This window comes from Molothrus aeneus, chromosome 1, assembly GCF_037042795.1.
Source record: "Molothrus aeneus isolate 106 chromosome 1, BPBGC_Maene_1.0, whole genome shotgun sequence".
NCBI lineage: Eukaryota > Metazoa > Chordata > Aves > Passeriformes > Icteridae > Molothrus > Molothrus aeneus.
Window position 1 is genome coordinate 105107748 of NC_089646.1, and position 19103 is coordinate 105126850.

The following is a 19103-nucleotide window of genomic DNA, read 5'->3' on the forward strand; positions in this document are numbered from 1 at the left end:
AAAATTAAACCAGGAGGTACCAGTGTATTGACTATCCACAATAATTGTGATGAACAAAGACACTTAGATGCTTTTAACAGTAATTTCAAAGATTCTGGTAGTTGAGCAACCCAGTAATGGACAGAATTTCATTTGTGCAAGTCATTGGTTGGGCACATTGGGAAACATGGCTTAAAACTCCCATAAATCCTTATCACAAATTAACTGTAGCCACTTAGGCATTTATAAAAATGTTTTGATGTAAATACCTGCTTATTGTGCAGTTACATCTATAATAAGTTAAATAAATGTCGATTTCTGGCATGAAAAGGAAAGTGAACAACATCATTGTGAGCATTGTAACAGGGCATCACAGCTTGTTGCAGAGAAAACCAAGCTAGTTCTAAACTACCTGTCTGAGTATGGCTCTGAGAGTAGCTTCAAAACCCCTCTAAGGAGCTGAGTAAATATCCATGTGATTAGCATGCAGTGTGTCCTGTGCTGCCAACAGCTGCACTCATAGCAGAGCTGACATCACCTCTGGTCCTTTGCCAGGGAAAGAAAAGGAAATTGTAGAAATAGAAAGGATAAATAATTATTTAAGAGGATTTGGCACAGTTTGAGTGGGAGAAAAATAAATCTGTTTTGTTTAGAGCGAAGATTTGTCCAGGGAAAAGAGAGAATGTGAGGAACAGATAGAAAGACTTAGGTAATCTTGTTTCATGATAGACCAGACAGAAGGTGGCAAATTAACATCAAATGTAAAAAAAATGCAGTACATCTATGTGGATACATCTCCTGAAGTAACTGGTCTCTGGAAGTCAGATTTTGAGGGACAAAAAGCCTTCCAGGATTCAAAAATTTATTCTTGATCTAAGATGATTTGGTCAAATGGATTGGGGGAGGCCTTTGCAGATATAAATCTGCAAAATCTGCTCACATCAGATGACAATGGGGTCTTTCCCAACTTAACTCAGCCACTAAACGACTGGAATTTAGCAGAATTTCCCTCAAGAGTTTTACATAAAACTATCATTTCTGGGGCTTCCCAGAAGACTGAGCCCTCACTCAGCATCAGATGCAGCATATCAAGTTGGATACTGTTCTTTATCTTGCTTTGGCAAATGATTTACATGTGTGGAGGAAGTAGTATCAATAAGGAAACTGTCCAGCAGACTTTGGGAGAAGGATTTTGTCTTCCTCATTTCAATCTAGTTTTCAAGTTTCTTTCTCTATGGGGGCTGCTAGCACCATCTTTTCCCCAGGCTTTGCTCTTTACTTGAGGCCCAAACTTTGCTTCACTCATTTCTAAACTTCCTTCTTTGAATGAGCAGTCACTCATCAGGGATGAGTCTTTCTGTCATAGCAGTACCAAATCACAGCTATCCAGGACAAGGACAAAAGAATTCCCTCTTCAAAAAATAAATGGAAAAGGGATTGTAGGAGGGTGAATAATGCATATCTTGCTCGCAGACCCTAAGACATTTTGGTGACCACTGCTCACCAGCTTGGTGGTTGCAACATTTGAATGCCAAGGAAAAGAGGCAGAAACAAAAGTCTTGTTGAATCCAAGTATTCCTTCTGTAACACCAAGCAGCAAATGGTCATGTGTGAGACACTAATTCTGCCCTTTGTACCTGCAGTTTCAGAGCTTTGTCTTCAGTGTACCTACATGCTAATTTGCAGAAAACATAAGTTAGATAAGCATAAGTTAGATAAAACCCCAGCTGACAGTACATGTTCAAATTAATTACTGCAATAGTTTTGATTGTGGAGAAGGGATTAGGCCTTAAAGGAAGAACAAAATTCAGAATAAAAGTATATTGTTCTTGAACTCTCCTCTCTGTATCAGAATTTGGCTTCTCTTTTTTACTGCAATATTACACTGGAAGAAGGAATTCTGCTGGCATCAGGGATTATTTCAGTCTCTTAGCTAAGTTTCCTTTACATTTGCCTCCCACACTTATGTTTATAAAGCCCAAAACTACTTTTAAAACTTTCATTTCCTACGTCGCATTTAAATATCCTTTGTGATTTAAAATGTTAAAACTACTAATCAGTGGATTAAATATGGCAAGCAAAAAAGTAACTCAATGGGAGGCAAAGTCAACACAGAACAAACCTCCAAACTAGTGGTAGAAATTATATAGTATGTTGGAGAACCCTGAAACCAAAACATGAATGAATAACAAGGAAGCAAAACATGAAGGAATAACGAGGCAAGTTTAGTATTCTTCTCCTTTGAGAAGACAAATTGTTGTTTAAAACACTAATAAAGCAATCTGCAATTTTTTGCACATACTTTATTAAATTAAATTAAAAATACAAAGTTATAATTTTTCTGGCACCAGCTGGTGTCAGATTAGTCTATTGAGGATGAATGATCTTCCTGTGGCTCGTTCCAGTAAGGGAATGCTTGTGGCTTGAATTTCTGGTAGTTTTTATTCTCTAGTCAGTCCTTGTTTTTAAGTTTCTTGAGTAATGCCCACCATGACTTTCATCTGATTCTTTTATTTGTCTCCCAGACATAGTTTGCCTGCCATTACCTGGGGCCAACACATCCTGGTGAAATGGCACATTTTGTCATAGTGGCTTAGATGCAGACGGTCCTCACTGTTCTGGTCAGCAACTACTTGAAATTTTGGCTTTCTTTAGAGGATCTTTACCACATTTTCCACTGTGATTTTGTCAGGAATTGAGATGATAATGCAGAGAGACCAAGCTGGATTCAAACCAAAGAATTAAGGTGAAAGTTAAAACCTGAATTAAGGTGAAGTTAACCAAAAGCAAGTTAAGACATACACAGCTTTGCCTTTTTAAGAGCAGGCAGATTGTTGGGAGCAGCAGAGTGACCTTTTGTGTGGGATATTACAGCTGATCTGCCTGTTTGCCTTTTTCTGGAGAAGGTGGAAAGTGGCTGTTCAAGTCTGGGGCACTCACTAGAGGCTGACTTCCACTTCTGAGAGTGTTCCACATGCTCACCTACCACTGAAGGCTCCATCCAGAGATGGTGGTGGGAGCTACTACCAGAGAAGGAAAGACGTTCCCAATAACAGGACATGAGCCATATAACCTCTTTTGACATCAAGAGCAACAAAACCCAACACTGGCCTCTCGATACTCAGTCTCTCCCAAATTCTTATATTCCACTTGCAGGGCAATAGCAAGAAAAGCAAATAAGCTACAACTTGCTTTGGGCAGGGGATCAAGCTCCCCAAATCCATGATTTATTTGACCATGGAGGCTAAGATCCTACCCCAATATAAAGCAAATACATGCATTGGTTTATCTATGGGATAGCAGCTTAGCCCTTGAGCTAACCGTGCAGTCAGGTTTGCAGAGACCAGCAGGTTTGTTTCTGCTGCTGGAGTTCAGTGGTTTGGGGTTTTTTTCACTTTGAACAATGAAAATACCAAATGCTGTTATATAATTACTTCGGTTCAGTCTCATTTAACTGCCAGACAACTACTTATTGATAGGATTACTACTGTTTTGTTTACATTTGCTTTGGACTCTTCAGGGTTAAATTTTAACTCAAGCTTCCAGTGTTAGATTTCATTCAACCGAGAAAACATACTTCTTATATGATAGTTTAATTTTACAAACTTCAGATCTGAAGTACAAACTAGCATTCATTTGGACAGCAAAAGGAAGAAATTACATTTTTCTTTTAATTACTGATAATATATATTCATTTTCCAACTCCAAGTGTGTTGTATAACTGGGGAAATAGTTCAATATTACACTAAAACTGAATTAACAAGAACCATAGGTAACATGACATTGCTATTCAAGGCACAGGTTCAGCAGAAACACTTGAATTAGGCCTGCTTTTTAAATACAGATGATTTCATAAGGTCCCTCTAAGTGCCCAGAGTGAGCCATGCCCTGGCAGTGACTCTCTCTAGACAAAGGAGAACACCACAGACTGAACAAGGAGCTGCCTAGAGCCAGAAGGAAAAGCCAAGTCCTCACTCTCTCTGCATGTGATGCATAGGTGTATACATGCATCAGTGGAGTGTCAGAAGTAGCTGAAGGACCTTTGTTGATCTGGGGTCCAGCCTGGAAGACAGCAGGGCAGGACAAACAGAGCGTCAACTCTGGTTTCATTTAGGAAAAATGGCATATAGCATTTTGACAACTTTAATGGGCAGAAGAACCAGTGAAAAATTAGTGCCATAATGGGGAGAAAAATGCTTTCTAAAGCTGAAGATATTGAGCAACTGTCCCTCTGAAAAAGCAAAGCCTTTATTGTAGTCTGGGTCTGCTGTTTAGCAAGCAATCTGTCATCATCTCAAACACAGAAAGCCACACTCTGCACAGATAGTAGAGTCTCTTTTTTACTGGCTTTTTAGCAGCCTAGAAAGGAGCAGGCAGGTAATTCACCAAAGGGTGTATGGTCTCTCTGAAGACCCTGAGACTTTTTCTCTATTGTAACTCCTCAGTGATGTTCCATCAGATAGTCTTGGTCTGTTTTTCTCATGCTGGTTTTGGGGAAGCAGTAAAAGCCTCCAGTGTAACTGTGGTACCCAGAATCAGAAAAACAAATGCAAACGTTAATAAAGAAGGAGCACAAGATGGACTACACTTTAAAGGTCTGGGGTTCGTGTGGTTGCTCATGAGCAGCAAAAGATTCCTAAATTTCACTTCTTGTGAAAACCCAAACCTTTACATAGCAACATTTTTATGAGACTCTTTCCTAGCTGCAGATCATTTCACAGACAGAAAGAGTTAGAGGTACCCCTATCCCACACATGTTTACAGAACCTCAAAAGATGGAAAACACTTTATTTCTTCTGTTTGAAAAAAAAGGAGCTGGCACAATAACTTGTGTAACCTCTCCCAAGGTTGTTACAGACCCATTCTGCTCCCAGTGTAGCAAAAGGACTAAATAATCTCATGATGAGAAGCAATTTCTATCCCTAGTTGTGAATGCAAAAGGCTGTTAGACAAAGTCTAGTGTGAAATCTGTAGGCTACCCCTAGCCTTGCAAGAATTTCACATTTTTGCCACTGGTTGCCACCCCGGGCTGTTTATTTGTTGCTCTGCTTTTTCCATTCCCATATTAATTTCATCAAATAATTGAATGTCTCAGTGACAATAAAAGTACTCTGGCATTACAAAATAAAGGGCACATCAGTCATAAATCTGCACTTCCTGAACGACCATCCTTTCAATCTTAATGAGGCAGAACCATTTCAAGACTGCTTTGAGTGATCTGTACCATTATCAATATGTTTAAACCCCCCAAAACATTTAGTGATTACTATCTCAGTCCTAAATTTACTATCCAGGTGGCAACTTTTAATGATGAAAAGGCACAAGGAAAAAAAGAAATCTTTTTAAGGAGAAATGGCTCATAGAAAAATTAAAGGAAGTTTCATTCACACATCTGAGCCTTTAGCAATCAGTTTTCCTTTGCCACACAGCACTGTGCTGGAAGCATGGAAATACTGTTAAAAGAAAATTACTTTGTTTGTGAGGAAAACCCACAAAGAGGGATTTCCTCATTCAGGAGAGAGATTTCTCATGGGCAAAAAAAAATCATTAGGGACTGCTGGCAGACTGAAGAAGTAGAAGAATTCTGGGTCCACCAGCAAATAGGAGCTAATCCTTCCAAGATTTCACAGAGCAACAGCAGTGTGTAATGGCAAGCAAGGCGATTTTAAGATGTTTTCTTTTTTTTACTGTTTGGTGATAATGGTGTGGGGTTTTGTTTGCTTTATTGTTTACTAGTCTTTTTTCATAATTTCCCTTTTCTTCTTTTCATAACACACTGTTCTCTCTCCCCTAGTTGTAGAAAAAATGGACAATGTGACAGGTGGCCTGGAAACATCCCACAGAAGATACACAGAAAAGCTCACAGAAGTGGAGAGTGATCTGAAGAAATTAGGTAATCTACACACTAGCAAAGCCCCTTTGTATTATGGACCTGGGATGTTCTCCTGGCAGATTGAGGCAGGAAATTTGTCTGAAAAATCTCTGCCTATGACAAGATACAGCACTTCCATTCCACTTTCTCAAGTACTTGGGAAAGTACTTAAAAATAGTTCAGATCAGCTCCACTTAGAAGAGCATTTTAAGAATACTTCAAAATTTACAGTTCCCACTGAAGTCACTCTGAAACATTTATACTTAATACTTAAATAAACAGACACTTAAACGTTGTCCTCAGGAGAAAATCTTCTCCGAGGTAGAGATCTAAAACATAACAGAAGTTGTTCTACAGCACAAAAGATTCTACATAAAATGAGCACCTGTCACCCAGTCATCTTGATGCTGTTTTAGCAATTAAGATTCAAAACTGTAGACCACTTTTCAAGGTACACAAATAATCAGCTATTCAAAATTCTTATGTCTGAGGCAAGTGTATTACTTCCATAAATTGTTTCTTGATCATCTCAGGGAATACAGGACGTAAGATTGTTATGTGTTTGAGCCTCCCAAGCACTATCAAAGTTCTTAGTTTTCAGGAAGATGTAAAAAAAATCATGGATAAAGATTCTACTCTCTAAGTGTACATTTTTACTTTTCTTCTTATACATATAGTTTTTATTGTAGATGTATTAATATACACATACATGCATGTGATTCTTGAAATAAATTTTGTCTAGTTTTGTAAACCATATATTGTGACATGTATTTCTAGGAAAACTTCCTTGCTTGAAGCTTGATTGTAAATTTTTACAACTTTTTTCCCTGAAAAAGGAGCTGGCTTCCAAAATATTTGTACACTACATTTAGTTCAAAAACATGGGGTAATTCAGTGAGAGGTGCTTTTACTGACACATCTACAGAAGTAAAAGTTATACTTTACTTCTGTAAAGGTTGCTTGTGCAACCTTTTGGGTTCTATTTGGGTTATTATATTATGCTGACAAAATTTTCATGACTTAGAGCACTTTTGCTTCTTTTATGGCCACACGTTTTTACACACTGCTAGATGGATGCTCAGGGTCATCCATTCCCATTTAAGTGGGCTTGCCATGGAGGAAGTTAGGAAAGTTCTGGAGCAGTTTGAGTAGGAGACATAAAAGTAAGAGAAGTGCTGTAGGGCCAGAAGGATAAAAGCGTGTGGTGAATGGAAGGAAGGCCTTCAGGGATTAGCTGTATGTGGACCTGGGAGTTGTCAGAGCTGTGTGAGGAGCACAGTATAATTTGAGCTACAGCCAAGAGGTAAACATGGAGTCAGAGCTGAGAAGATCTGGGAGTGAGAGAAATGGCAGGGAGAGGAACTGTGCTCAGGAAGATGTCAATCTGCAAAAGACTCCATAAACACTTCAGGCTGAAGTCTCACAAGCCATCATTTGACATTTACATCATGACTCATTCAATCACACCAGACAAAAGCACCATACACAGCTGTATGCACTGTAATTTATGAAAACCATACTGCTCTCTCTTGGCATCATCTGAAATTATGGACTTGAGACTGTCTAATTCATAAATATAGCTACACGTAGATGAGGACAAAAATATATGGACTGTGAGCAGGATAGTGAAGTGACTGAGGTCAAGCAAGAGAGTCTTCCCTGAGAGCAAGTGTTGACTGCTTATTTCTTTGGTTTCTATGTCCTGGATGATAGGCTGTGCAGTCTCAAATGCTTCATCATACTTGGACAAGCTTCCAGAAGTATTCCGCAGGGCAATGTAAGCACAGGCAGAGATGTTCCTCAAAGATTAAAGGTTTTACCTTCCTCAAACTCAAAACATGAGGAAACAATAATGGCAAAATAAATGTCATTAAAAGCAATAGTAATATATTAGAGAGAAAACCAGAAATATATCTTATCCTGACATATCTGAAGTAGCCTGCTGGCAAAGCTTTTGTCTCTAATCCAGATTGCTTTAAAATAAGTATGAGAACTTATTTAAAGCTAAACCCAAGATTTTAAAAATTGGAACTATATGTACTAAATCACAATGAAGGTATTCCGCTTGCAATAAAAAGAAAGAAGAAAACATGAACAGATAAAATAAACTTCTGATCTTTCAGCAAAATCCAGTTGTAACTTCAAAACCTACACTTGCTGGTACCTGTTTAATGTTTTGAATTCTGTTTCCCATTCAGTTTTCATTCAGAACACAGCATTCTTGACTGCATGTACTCATCAGTTTCTTACCATAGTTTTTCCCATTTGTGATGACAGAATCACCATTTTGTTCTCCTCAGCAAGACACCAGGTCTCCATCAATTCCTCTTTGCTTTTTTTCTCTGTCTAGAGGCAGAACTTTGCTTAGTGGTTTCTCTTTTCTGGAAGAGATAGCATAAAAGTTCTACTGAACAGTTTGACAACCTGACTGTTCTTAAAATGCACTGTGCTGTTTTATACTGTGTTTAAAAAAAAAAAACCTAAAGCCTTTCCTTTTTTTTTTTTTCTTTTTTCCTGTACAACAGATGACCAAGCTGGACAAAAAGCCTTGAATACTAACACTGAACTGTCCAGCTTCAGATCTGACATTCTGGCTCTTCGTCAGCAACTTCATGACATTGCAGAGAAAACTAGCAGAAACAAAGACACACTGGAGAAGCTGCAAGAGTCTGGAAATTTATTAGATGATAGGCAGAACCAAATGAAAAGTGCCTTAGATAGTAACACTTTCACGATCATCAGTGTCAATAAGACTCTTCAGGCATATACTGGCTATATCAACAATCTCCAACAAGACACAAGTAATATACAAGCAAACCTGCAAAGCCAAGAGCATTCTCACAATGTGGTCATCATGAGCCTTAACAACTTAAATCTGACTCAAATACAGCAAAGAAATCTTATCAGTGTCTTACAGAAGTCGATGGAAGATACAAGCTCAGCTGTTCTAAGAATCAAGAATGACTTTCAAAATCTGCAGCAGGTTGTCCTTCAGGCCCGGAAGGACACTGACTGGCTTAAGGAGAAAGTACACAATTTACAGGCCTTGGCTGCCAACAACTCAGCAATGGCAAAAGCCAACAATGATACACTTGAAGACATGAACAGTCAGCTCAGCTCTTTTAGTGGGCAGATGGAGAACATCACCACAATTGCCCAAGCCAATGAACAAAGTCTAAAGGATCTCCAGGAACAGCATAAAGGAGATGAAAACAGAACTGCTGCCAAATTCACCAATCTAGAAGAAAGGTTCCAGGTCTTTGAAACTGATATAGTCAATATCATCAGCAACATCAGCTACACTGCTCATCACCTACGGACACTGACAAGCAATCTCAATGAGGTCAGGACAACTTGTACAGACACCTTAAGTAAACACTCGGATGAGTTGATTTTTATGAACAGCACACTAGCCAATATTCGCATAGACTCTGCATCTCTCAAGGTGCAACAGGATTTGATGAGGTCAAGGTTAGATGTTGAAGTTGCCAATTTGTCAGTGATCATGGAAGAAATGAAGCTGGTGGATTCCAAACATGGCCAGCTCATCAAGAACTTCACTATCCTACAAGGTATGCAGCTTCCCTAATGATGGTGTGTGTGCTGAATTCCTGCTTGCATTACTTCTTTAGTTCTGTGGAAGTTATTGTGTGCTGGTACAGAGTCCTGGGGTTTTCCATTATCTAATCCTAAACTTTGGAAATGAACATGTAGCTTGAATTTTCCGTACTAATTTTTCTATGCCTTTTTTACATAGCTAAAATGGGGATGTTATGAAAGAAAGTTCTGACTTAGCAGAATTTTACTCTGTCTGACTGACTGACTGACTGGATCTGCTTTTGATTTAGTTTCTAAAATAAGTGAGTGAAGGTGTGGAACCTCAAGAAACCAATCCTCAGTAAGGAGGAAATGGCTAAAAAATATATGTTGGACCATTCCCAGAAAGGTCCACCCTTACTGAAAAACAAGTTACTATTTCACTTTAAGCCAGTTGTTAATCTGCCAGAAAACATCCTACTTTGCTTAGTTTTTAATCCTGGGATACTCTATTTTCTCCAGAAATAAATAGCATCAGGTTTAGGAGGTTTCTCCCAGCCAAATATTATCCCAAATGAAAAGAACACTCATATTTCCAACCAAATGTGAATCAGCCTAAACCTCTAATCACAAATATAAATCCATTGCTCCAAATAAACTAAGGCTGCATTAGAGCCAAGATTACGTGTCAGTAACCTTAACCATTCTCATTTCAACCAGGCCTAAATGATTCCAGCCTGGAAATCTGTCTCTGGAGGAGTTTGAATTATGTAGATTAGTGCCGGGGGTGGGAAGGTATTGACAAGGTATTTGCTCATCCATGAACAGAATCCCAAACTGTTTTGTTGTTTATTGCTCTCACAGTATTGCCATTTCCTGTTGTGGGTTATCGTTCCCTGTCTTGTTAGAGCTGGCCATTTTGCAACTTCTGGTCTTTCCCACAGTTGGCCTTTTGCTCACTATCCATCATTTTGTCTCTTTTTGACACCCTGTTATTGACAGACCAACAACGAGGATCAGGAGAAAGAGTCCTGGGACTAAGAGCAGAGAGATGAGACTAGAAGGAGAAGGGAGCAGGGCAGAGTGAGGGAACAGGACCAAAAACACACAGCTCTAGTGCATAAACTAGTACAGACAAGTGCACAGAGTTTTGCAGGGACTGGCACCTTGCCTGGTCACCTGGGGCATGGTGTCACTGTCCAGTTCACATGGCTGGGTGTATCAGAGTATTTTCTGTATCTTGTATTTTGTGGAGGTCAAGGAAAGGACGACAGTATACAGGACCTGGAAAGCAGCTGCACTATTACAAGCACTGATGAAAGCAGCTGTTAGCCCGGTTTCTGTGTTTTTAAATATCCAGTGGTGCTGGTCTGAGATGTATTAAACAAGCCCACCCGACGTGGGCTTTTTGTTTTGTTTTCTGTGCATATCCCCACTTTGTACGCTTGCATTGTTTCAGGCCCTCCTGGTCCAAGGGGACCTAAAGGTGACAGAGGCCCTCAAGGTCCTCTTGGCCCCGCTGGCCTAAAAGGACAAAAAGGAGAGAAAGGAGAGCCTGGACCACCTGGACCTGCAGGTGAGAAGGGCCCACCTGGGCCAGCCGGGCCACCAGGAGAAAAAGGAGGGAAAGGTTCAAGAGGATCGCCTGGTTCCAAAGGTCAGAGAGGTTCTCCTGGCAAGACTGGTCTGCCCGGACCAAATGGAGACCCAGGGCCACCAGGGCCACCAGGCAAGGACGGTCCACCAGGGCCCCAAGGCCCACCTGGATTTCAAGGCCTGCAAGGAACGGTGGGAAGCCCAGGGTTACCAGGACCACGAGGAATAACTGGGCTCCCTGGGGTCCCTGGGCTGCCTGGTCCGAAGGGCCCACCTGGCCCACCGGGGCCGCCGGGCCCAGGGATGCCAATGGCGCTACAGAGTCAGCCTACGCCCGTGCCCGAGGCTAATGGTAAGCTATCACCACACTGCATGGTGTGCAGGGGAATGGCTTTCTCCATTTATTACTGGCCCTATCACTGCTCCCTTGAGTTACTAATAACAGGCTTAACACAAAAAAAAATTCATATCACAGGTTGTTTCCCCCGTTGGAAGAACTATACGGAAAAGTGCTACTACTTTTCAACTGAAAGAGAAATTTTTGAAGATGCAAAGTTATTCTGTGAAGAGAAAGAATCACGCTTGGTTATCATCAACGACAAAGAGGAGCAGGTAATTACCTTCTCTTGCTGGTTTTCAAAGAGGAAGTTTGAAGCTGTTTAAGATGCAGAAACCACAAGATAGTGGGAAGCTGAGAGCACCATGAATTCATATAGTAGAAGTAAACACATTGATTGACTCATTAGAATTTTGTCCACCCTGTGCCTGATCAGCAGCTTCTCCCTGTGCAGAAGAGTAGTGTGAGCAGAACTGATGCTGACCCTGAAGGTGGTGGGAACAGAGCAGTCAGAAAAGCTGCTGAGAATTGTAGGAGTTTTGAACCTTTAAAGATGAAATCCATTACGCCTTGTGTACTATCAAAGTATTTTTTGCAGCAGTGAATATAATTTAATTTTAAATTATCTGATTTAATACAAGCAGCTTAGGACTAGTATGACCCAAAAGTATCTTTAATCTAACTATGTTTTTAATACTATTCAACATGGCAGTGGAGGTGTCAAGATACAATTTCTTACTCTTAGGGTTTTTTTCAATTTGTGTTGTAAGATATTAGCTGTGGCTTTATGTCAAGCCAATTTTCATGCCTAGCTCTCTCTACCTCATTGCAAACAATGAAAGGGATTCTAGTCTGGGCAAGGGGTCCAAAGGCCAACTCCTGAAACATATCTTCAGCTTAGAAAAATTTCTCTGGCCCACCGTATTCTAATAACAAGAGGCTTATGAAACCAGTGTAGTTTATTGGTGCCAAAAACCATTGTCCTTGTTATGGACTAAGCTCTTTCTTTCACAGCAATGGATAAAAAGGCAGATTATTGGGAAAGGCAGCTTCTGGATTGGACTAACAGATACAGAGAAGGAAAATGAATGGAGATGGTTGGATGGATCCTTACCAGTTTACACGTACGTAAATAAAAAGCAATGCTGTCACCCTTGCTGACACTTCTAAAAGCAGCATCTAGAAATTATCTAATGAATCCAGATGGTTGTAGATGCCAATAATTTAATTTCTTACTGAGAGTGCTGGGGTTCTTTCTCTCTGCCTTCTCCATGCACAAGGATTCCTTTCCTTGCCAGAAAGAAAACTGAATGTTGAATGAAAGAATCACATAACTATGCAGCGCAGTGTTTCTTGCCAAAACTTTTGCTTCTGACTTTTATTACAAAGTTGAGATGGAAAGCACAGTTTTACTGTTTTGGTTTGAATTTTCCTTATTTGCATTACAACTGGCTATAAATAGAGTACTCGTTCTAATAAAAAATGACCAGTCTTTAGATAAAGCCCAAATCCAAGTGGAAAGCATTCAACATAAGGAAAATGCATGAAATGAGGGTGTCTATGCTTTGGCCAGCTGAGAACTGAATTGGCAGCTTTCCAGGAATCCTAGGGCTACACCTAATTTGTCCTAAATGGAACAGATTGCAACCACCCAAATTTTTAATACTGAGGAGTAGACTAAAGAGTTTATAGATCTTAACATGCTGTGCTTCAGAAAAACAGGCTACACAGTCAGTCAGATGTTACGAAATGATTAGCTGTGATCTCATTGGTGTTCATTTAGATGAAAAACATGGAAAAAGTCAGATTCATTTCAAATGAGCCGTAATATTTTCCCCTTTTTCTCCTTTCCCATTTTCATCTTTCTTCCTCTTCATGGCAGCACTGTGACTGATCCTACTTAAGGTTCTGCTTTTAGTAGATTTCCACTGCACCATGGTTTTAGGTGCTCTGTCATAACCTCAAAGCTGTTGGTTACAGATTTTTGGAGTATTTCATTACTTCTGGAAAGCTGTGTGTCCTCCCAGGTGCCTGGTTGGATGCTCTATGTCAGGCAGGCATGTTTTTTAGCTGAGCATGGACTGTGCCAGTCAGCAATCACAAGCTCCCTTCAACAACCTGTTTCTTCAGGAAAATTGAGCTTTTAAATCCTGAGTTTGGAAGCATTTCTCACTCGTTAAACAAAAACAGGATGAGGAAACACTTGCTGCAAGATTTTTTGCTTGCTACCTTCACTTTCGCCATCAAAGCTAACGATCTCAAAAGATGTGTGTAAATATACTGTGTGCATTTCTTAAAAGTCAGTAGAATTCCCTTCCCACCTGAGCATGTGTCCCTAAAACACATGGATCTTTGCTGTTCCTCCCAAGATGCCCACTTTTGGTGCAGTCAGAGAGCTTTGCAGTGAGCGAGGGCAGACTGTTACCATCTTGGCATTACCTCTGAGCCCGTGGGCTCTTCTGAGTCCCATCTGCCAGCGGGAATGCGGTGTGCAGGTTTTGCAGGCTTGGAGCAATGCACTTGGAGCACGGAGCACTCCCACTGTGTGTGCATGTACACTCAGAAACTAAAATAAAGTTCATTGGTCTAAATTTAGGTCTCTGAGTTTTGGCAGCCTGAGGCTGAATAGATTCCCTTCTCTGTAATACATCTGTTTTCCATTTTCAGCAAGAGTCATGTATTGTTTGTTTCAATGTGTGTTTCCCGTTCAGAACAGATCTCATGATGTTTTCGTTAATTTCTTGTGGTGAAAACCTGCCATGTGTGCTGTGTTGTGCAATCATATCTCTTGCTTTTTTGTGGAAAGGAACTGGAAACCTGGGCAGCCTGATAACTGGGATCATGATCACGGGCCAGGGGAAGATTGTGCTGGGTTGATCTATGCTGGGCTCTGGAATGACTTCTACTGTGAAGATGTTAACAATTTCATTTGTGAAAAAGACATGGACAAAGGTAAGCCAGGCCCTTGGTTTGATTATTCCATCTTGCCCATAGTAAATGTCCTGCAGCTAGAGGTGAGATCTTGGCTAAATGCTACAGCAGTGCCTTGTTGAGGAAGAGGGGGAATCACATGTGGGGCACTTCTACTCAAATACAGATTCAAATGCTGGATTTATTTCACTTGGAAAAAGCAGCCTCGAAGCTGGCTATAGCCCTGGAATGCCCAGAATCTTGACCATTTCCTGTAGGCTTTACACATGCCTAAAATTTTGGGCAAGATTTGGCACATGCTCCAGATCCTACACACACTGGAAGCTGCCTTTACAGGCTCACACAGCAGGGAAAGCTGGCCTTAGGGTGGCTCAGGAGCCAGTCTTCAAAAACCAGAAAGTCTTTATTTTGAAAGTTTGTGCAATAGGAGGCAGTTGGTGAGTGCTGAGGAGATCTAAAAATTCCTATCACAGCTAGGAGATGTCCCATGGGACTGAGAAGCTGGGTCCATAGGCCATCAGCAGCTCATCCTGCAGCTGGAGTGAAGGACTCATAAACTGCTGGTGTGGCCAGCAGACAGCCAGGTGCTTGCCACAGGGCATCTCTCTCTGTTGACATAGGCATTTCTGCAGGAGCAGAGGGCAGGTGGTTCCCATGGCCGCTTAGAGCCCGGCCCCATCACCACAGAACGTGGTCAAACATGGCACAAAAGTGTTTGTGTTCATGGTGGGGCTCTGCCTGAAACATAATCTCCTCCATACAACCTGTTTAAACATTGCTCTGCCAAGGGTGCCTGGCCCCTCCAACTGGAAACCTGTTGGTTAAATTTCAGTGAAGGCAGACATAAATGTCAGCTAGAGCCAAAATTACATCCCATCCATAGTCCCCTAAGACAAAACTAAGTGCTGAACAAGCTTTGTGTGTGTAATTCTGTTTGGATGTCCAGAGTGAAGGACCATGTTAAAGTAACAATATGATTTACCCTGATTTTCCTACATACATTTGTTATTTTAAGAAAACTTAAAGGTTTACAAATATTTATCCTCCAGGACTTACAGGATCCGAGTACAAGTCTGCTCAAATTTTTTCCATACCTTGATCTCTGTAAGTTTTCCTTTTGGAAATTTGTTTAATCTTCACAGGCTTTTTACGGGATTTCTTTTTCTCTTTGTTTTTCTTGTTTTCTCTCATACTGTAGGGCAACTTCTTGGAGTGTAATAGGCTGTAACTTTACAGATACCTTCGTATTAAGGAAATTTATGTAAAGAAGAAGAAAATCCTGGGAAAGAGCAACACTGACTTCCAAAATTGAAAAAAAATATGAAAACAGAAAAAAAGCAAGCACTGAAAACTGATTTAAAAGCATCAAGGAATTCAGCAATAACTCTTCTACAGCATCCTGTAATTATTTAAGGCCTTTTGACCCTCAGCATCAGGAAATACTGTTGGACTAATTCTGTTTTAGATTTTCTTCCCAACCAGTAACCACATCCATAAGCAGCTTGTGTCTTCTGAGAAAAGACATTCTATCAATCTGAGTAAGACTGTTGGTCACTTATATCGAAAAACATAATGCAGCTGTGTAAACAGTTGCTTAATTTGCTAAAATCCCAAATGTAGGAAAATTATACAGATACACGAATATATAGATTTTATATAAATATATATATATAGTCCAACTCTTATCAGTAATATGGAATATACTTTTAAGAGCTTTTAAAACTTTGTATTTTTGTACAAAATATTTGCTTTTTACAATTGTTCTCTTTTTTACTGACTTTTTTTACAAATATAGTGCACAGGGGCCAAAGAAAACAATAAAGGTACTAATAATTCATTAAGGTTTGCTGTCAGGCCTAGCTCAGCTATAGAGAAATATTTTTCCAGTTAGAAATATTTTTACTTTCCCAGATGATTTGTTCTGGTTAAATAACTTTTAAAGCAGATTTTAGATAGTGTTTTCCTTACTGTATGCAGTCTAGTCTGCATGTGTAACAATTAAGTTGACTAAGGACTAGATACTCATTATAGCTCTGATCACAGCCAGTGTTTCATTGGGGTACTATGGAAAGACCATTTTAATAAAAGACCAACCTTCCTTCCTTCCTTCCTTCCTTCCTTCCTTCCTTCCTTCCTTCCTTCCTTCCTTCCTTCCTTCCTTCCTTCCTTCCTTCCTTCCTTCCTTCCTTCCTTCCTTCCTTCCTTCCTTCCTTCCTTCCTTCCTTCCTTCCTTCCTTCCTTCCTTCCTTCCTTCCTTCCTTCCTTCCTTCCTTCCTTCCTTCCTTCCTCCCTCCCTCCCTCCCTCCCTCCCTTCCTCCCTCCTTCCCTCCCTCCCTCTCAGGAGAAAATTCCATGGAAGTAAATCTCCAATTTTTAACAATCATTTAGAAATGTTTTCATTCCTTCTCCCTTCTTGTAAGGAATTCTACCCCAGTAGTTGCCACACATACTGCAGGTCAATCCCAGATGAGAGACTTTATGAAAAGAGAAACAAAGAAGCTGCACACACTGAAATATGTTTAAGGCAGATTTCAAGATTTGGTGAGAAAAACACGCCATACCCAGAAAGTCTAATAAACTTGCACTTCTCCAAAGTGCTTTGTAAATCGATCTGTCTGTTTTCTTGGACTGGTACTTCTCTCCCAGACATAATAGAAAATAAAATATGCTGCAAAGCAGAAAGAGATTATACCATTGCCCAGCCAGTTTCCTCCACAGTCCCATGAGCCATTGTCTAGGCAGTTTATCAGGAATTTTAAAAATTAGTGGGTTAATTCATTAGCAGAAACCTTGGTATTTGTTTCCAATTTTTATGCCCTTCTCATAGCCACATGCTCTACAATGAAGGAAATTGTTTTGGCTTCTTGGGAAGGAGAGCTGTTTTTCCATTCCCTCCTGACCTGCCATTTACCTTGGCCAAATGCAGATATGTTTGTTGAAATACTCCAGCTCTGTTGGAAAGAGACAAGATTCTGTACTTCAGATTTTCAAATATTGCTCCTAAGATAAATCAATTAAAGACTGCTGTTTCCCTACATCTCCCAGTCCTTCCAGTGATTTAAATTTCAATTATAATTTTTTTTAAAAATACAAAAATGTTACATTTGAGAATCTGTCCTGTGGGTACAAATTAGATACGAGACAGGAATAACACAAAAATTGATTTATGTATTGCATAAAAGGGTTTATGTATTACAGCTGCAGAAACCCTGTGTCACCATTGTGGAGGCAGGGCTTGTCTTCAGACAGTCTGAATTTTGTGAACCTTTTCTTTTCACAAGGTTTTGAACAGAACTTGATTCTGCCATGCACTGTCATGCTGTACCAAGGAGCTGTGTGTAGGCACATGCATAGTGTTTACATATGTATTTACACATTGTCTGTGGAGATAATGTTAAACTGCTATTTTTGGGATAATGAGGTACAGAACTAGTATTTTGTGTGCCCAGAGAGCCTCACAAACCCTGGTGAGTGGAGACTTGAAGAGCCCCACTGAAGTGGAAGGACTGCTACCTTTGTTTTGAATGTTGGCTTATTTGGGTGAAATAAGCCTGTTTTGAGCATCTACCACATTAAATTACATTCTTTATGCTTTTTATTGATGTCACAGACTTCTGTCACCAAAAGAAGTGAATGAGAAACGTCTGTTTAAGCCCAAGCTGTATTGCTTCCTTGCCCAGATTTCATCCCTCTCTTCCTTCAGCAACAGCAGTGATGGTACATACACAAGATCAGGTTATCCAAGAATTATCAAGTGTCCCCCAGCCAGAGGAATGACAAGCTGAGGACACTGAGAAATGAGATGTGACTGGGCTCACACCCTCTGTTCACACACTTGAATCAAACACTGCAGCTGTTAGACAAAACTGGATGAAGAGGGATGCTGCAGTTGCATGCCTGACGTAGCCAGTCAACCTTAAAATATGGCCTGAGCAGCCAGGCGTGCTGAGACAGACCATCCTTTTGACCTAGTATTCCTGCAGGAAGGAAACAGAGGTGTCCAATGGCAACAAGAATTGAAATCACTGAGAGGACCAAGAGTGTTAAAACAGCTCAGGAACACATCACAGAAAGGACAGATTGGCAGAAGCGCAAGCAGGACACCAGAATGGGCCAAGAAATTGTCATGAAAGTCACACCTGCCACTCCTTAATGGGAAAACATCCCCATCAAATCTTTCTGTATGGTTTGAGCAAAAATGCAGGTTTTATAGAAATTTTTGAGTGATAGCAAATTATTATGTCCCAGCTTGAGTTTTGCTTCCTTCTTATACCTAAGTATTGTAACTTATCATACTGAGCACACATTCCCATCATCCTTCTTGTTTTACATAAAAATTAAATACAAGTTCATATACCCTGGCAAGCAGTGGGACTGTTGGAAGAAAAAGAGGGAAAGGCAGAGAAGGTACAAAGTCATTGTGATTTACATTAAGTTCTGGATTTGTTAATGTCATTTCTGACTAGTTTCATTAATTTATTTGGAAATGCCTTCAGCTGATTAGAGCTTATAAATCTCAACTCTCATTTCCTTTGTTGTCTATGATTAATACTTGCAAATGTTCCAATAAAGGAATCACTAAGTGGAGACAGAAATTAATGTTGTTAACTCTGTGCATGTGTGTGTAACCAAGAGGGATGTGGAGATCAGAGGTATGTGGACCCAGAGCATTCACAGGTATTAAAAATCAAACTGATGAAGCTTTTTTTCCATTAAAGCCTTCTTTTTCACTTACACCACCCTGGTTCTGAGCATGGCTGGGGCTATCTTATCCTGTAATTGCAGGTTTAGTGCCTTGTTCTTGCAGCACATAGGGGATAGGAACATGGTTTGGAAGGTCTGATCTGAACA

General features: G+C 40.2%; 1 protein-coding gene across 1 annotated transcript in view; it reads left to right on the top strand.

Annotated features, from left to right (window-relative positions):
- COLEC12 (collectin subfamily member 12) overlaps positions 1–18847 on the top strand; it is a 96743-nt gene extending 77896 nt beyond the window's left edge. The window contains exons 4-10 of the mRNA XM_066562266.1: positions 5774–5872; positions 8377–9423; positions 10848–11336; positions 11460–11596; positions 12336–12445; positions 14128–14273; positions 15451–18847. Coding sequence (XP_066418363.1) covers positions 5774–5872; positions 8377–9423; positions 10848–11336; positions 11460–11596; positions 12336–12445; positions 14128–14273; positions 15451–15470 — 2048 coding nt within the window. The 3' untranslated portion in view covers positions 15471–18847. The remainder of the gene's footprint in view (positions 1–5773; positions 5873–8376; positions 9424–10847; positions 11337–11459; positions 11597–12335; positions 12446–14127; positions 14274–15450) is intronic.
- The last annotated feature ends 256 nt before the right edge of the window (positions 18848–19103 follow it).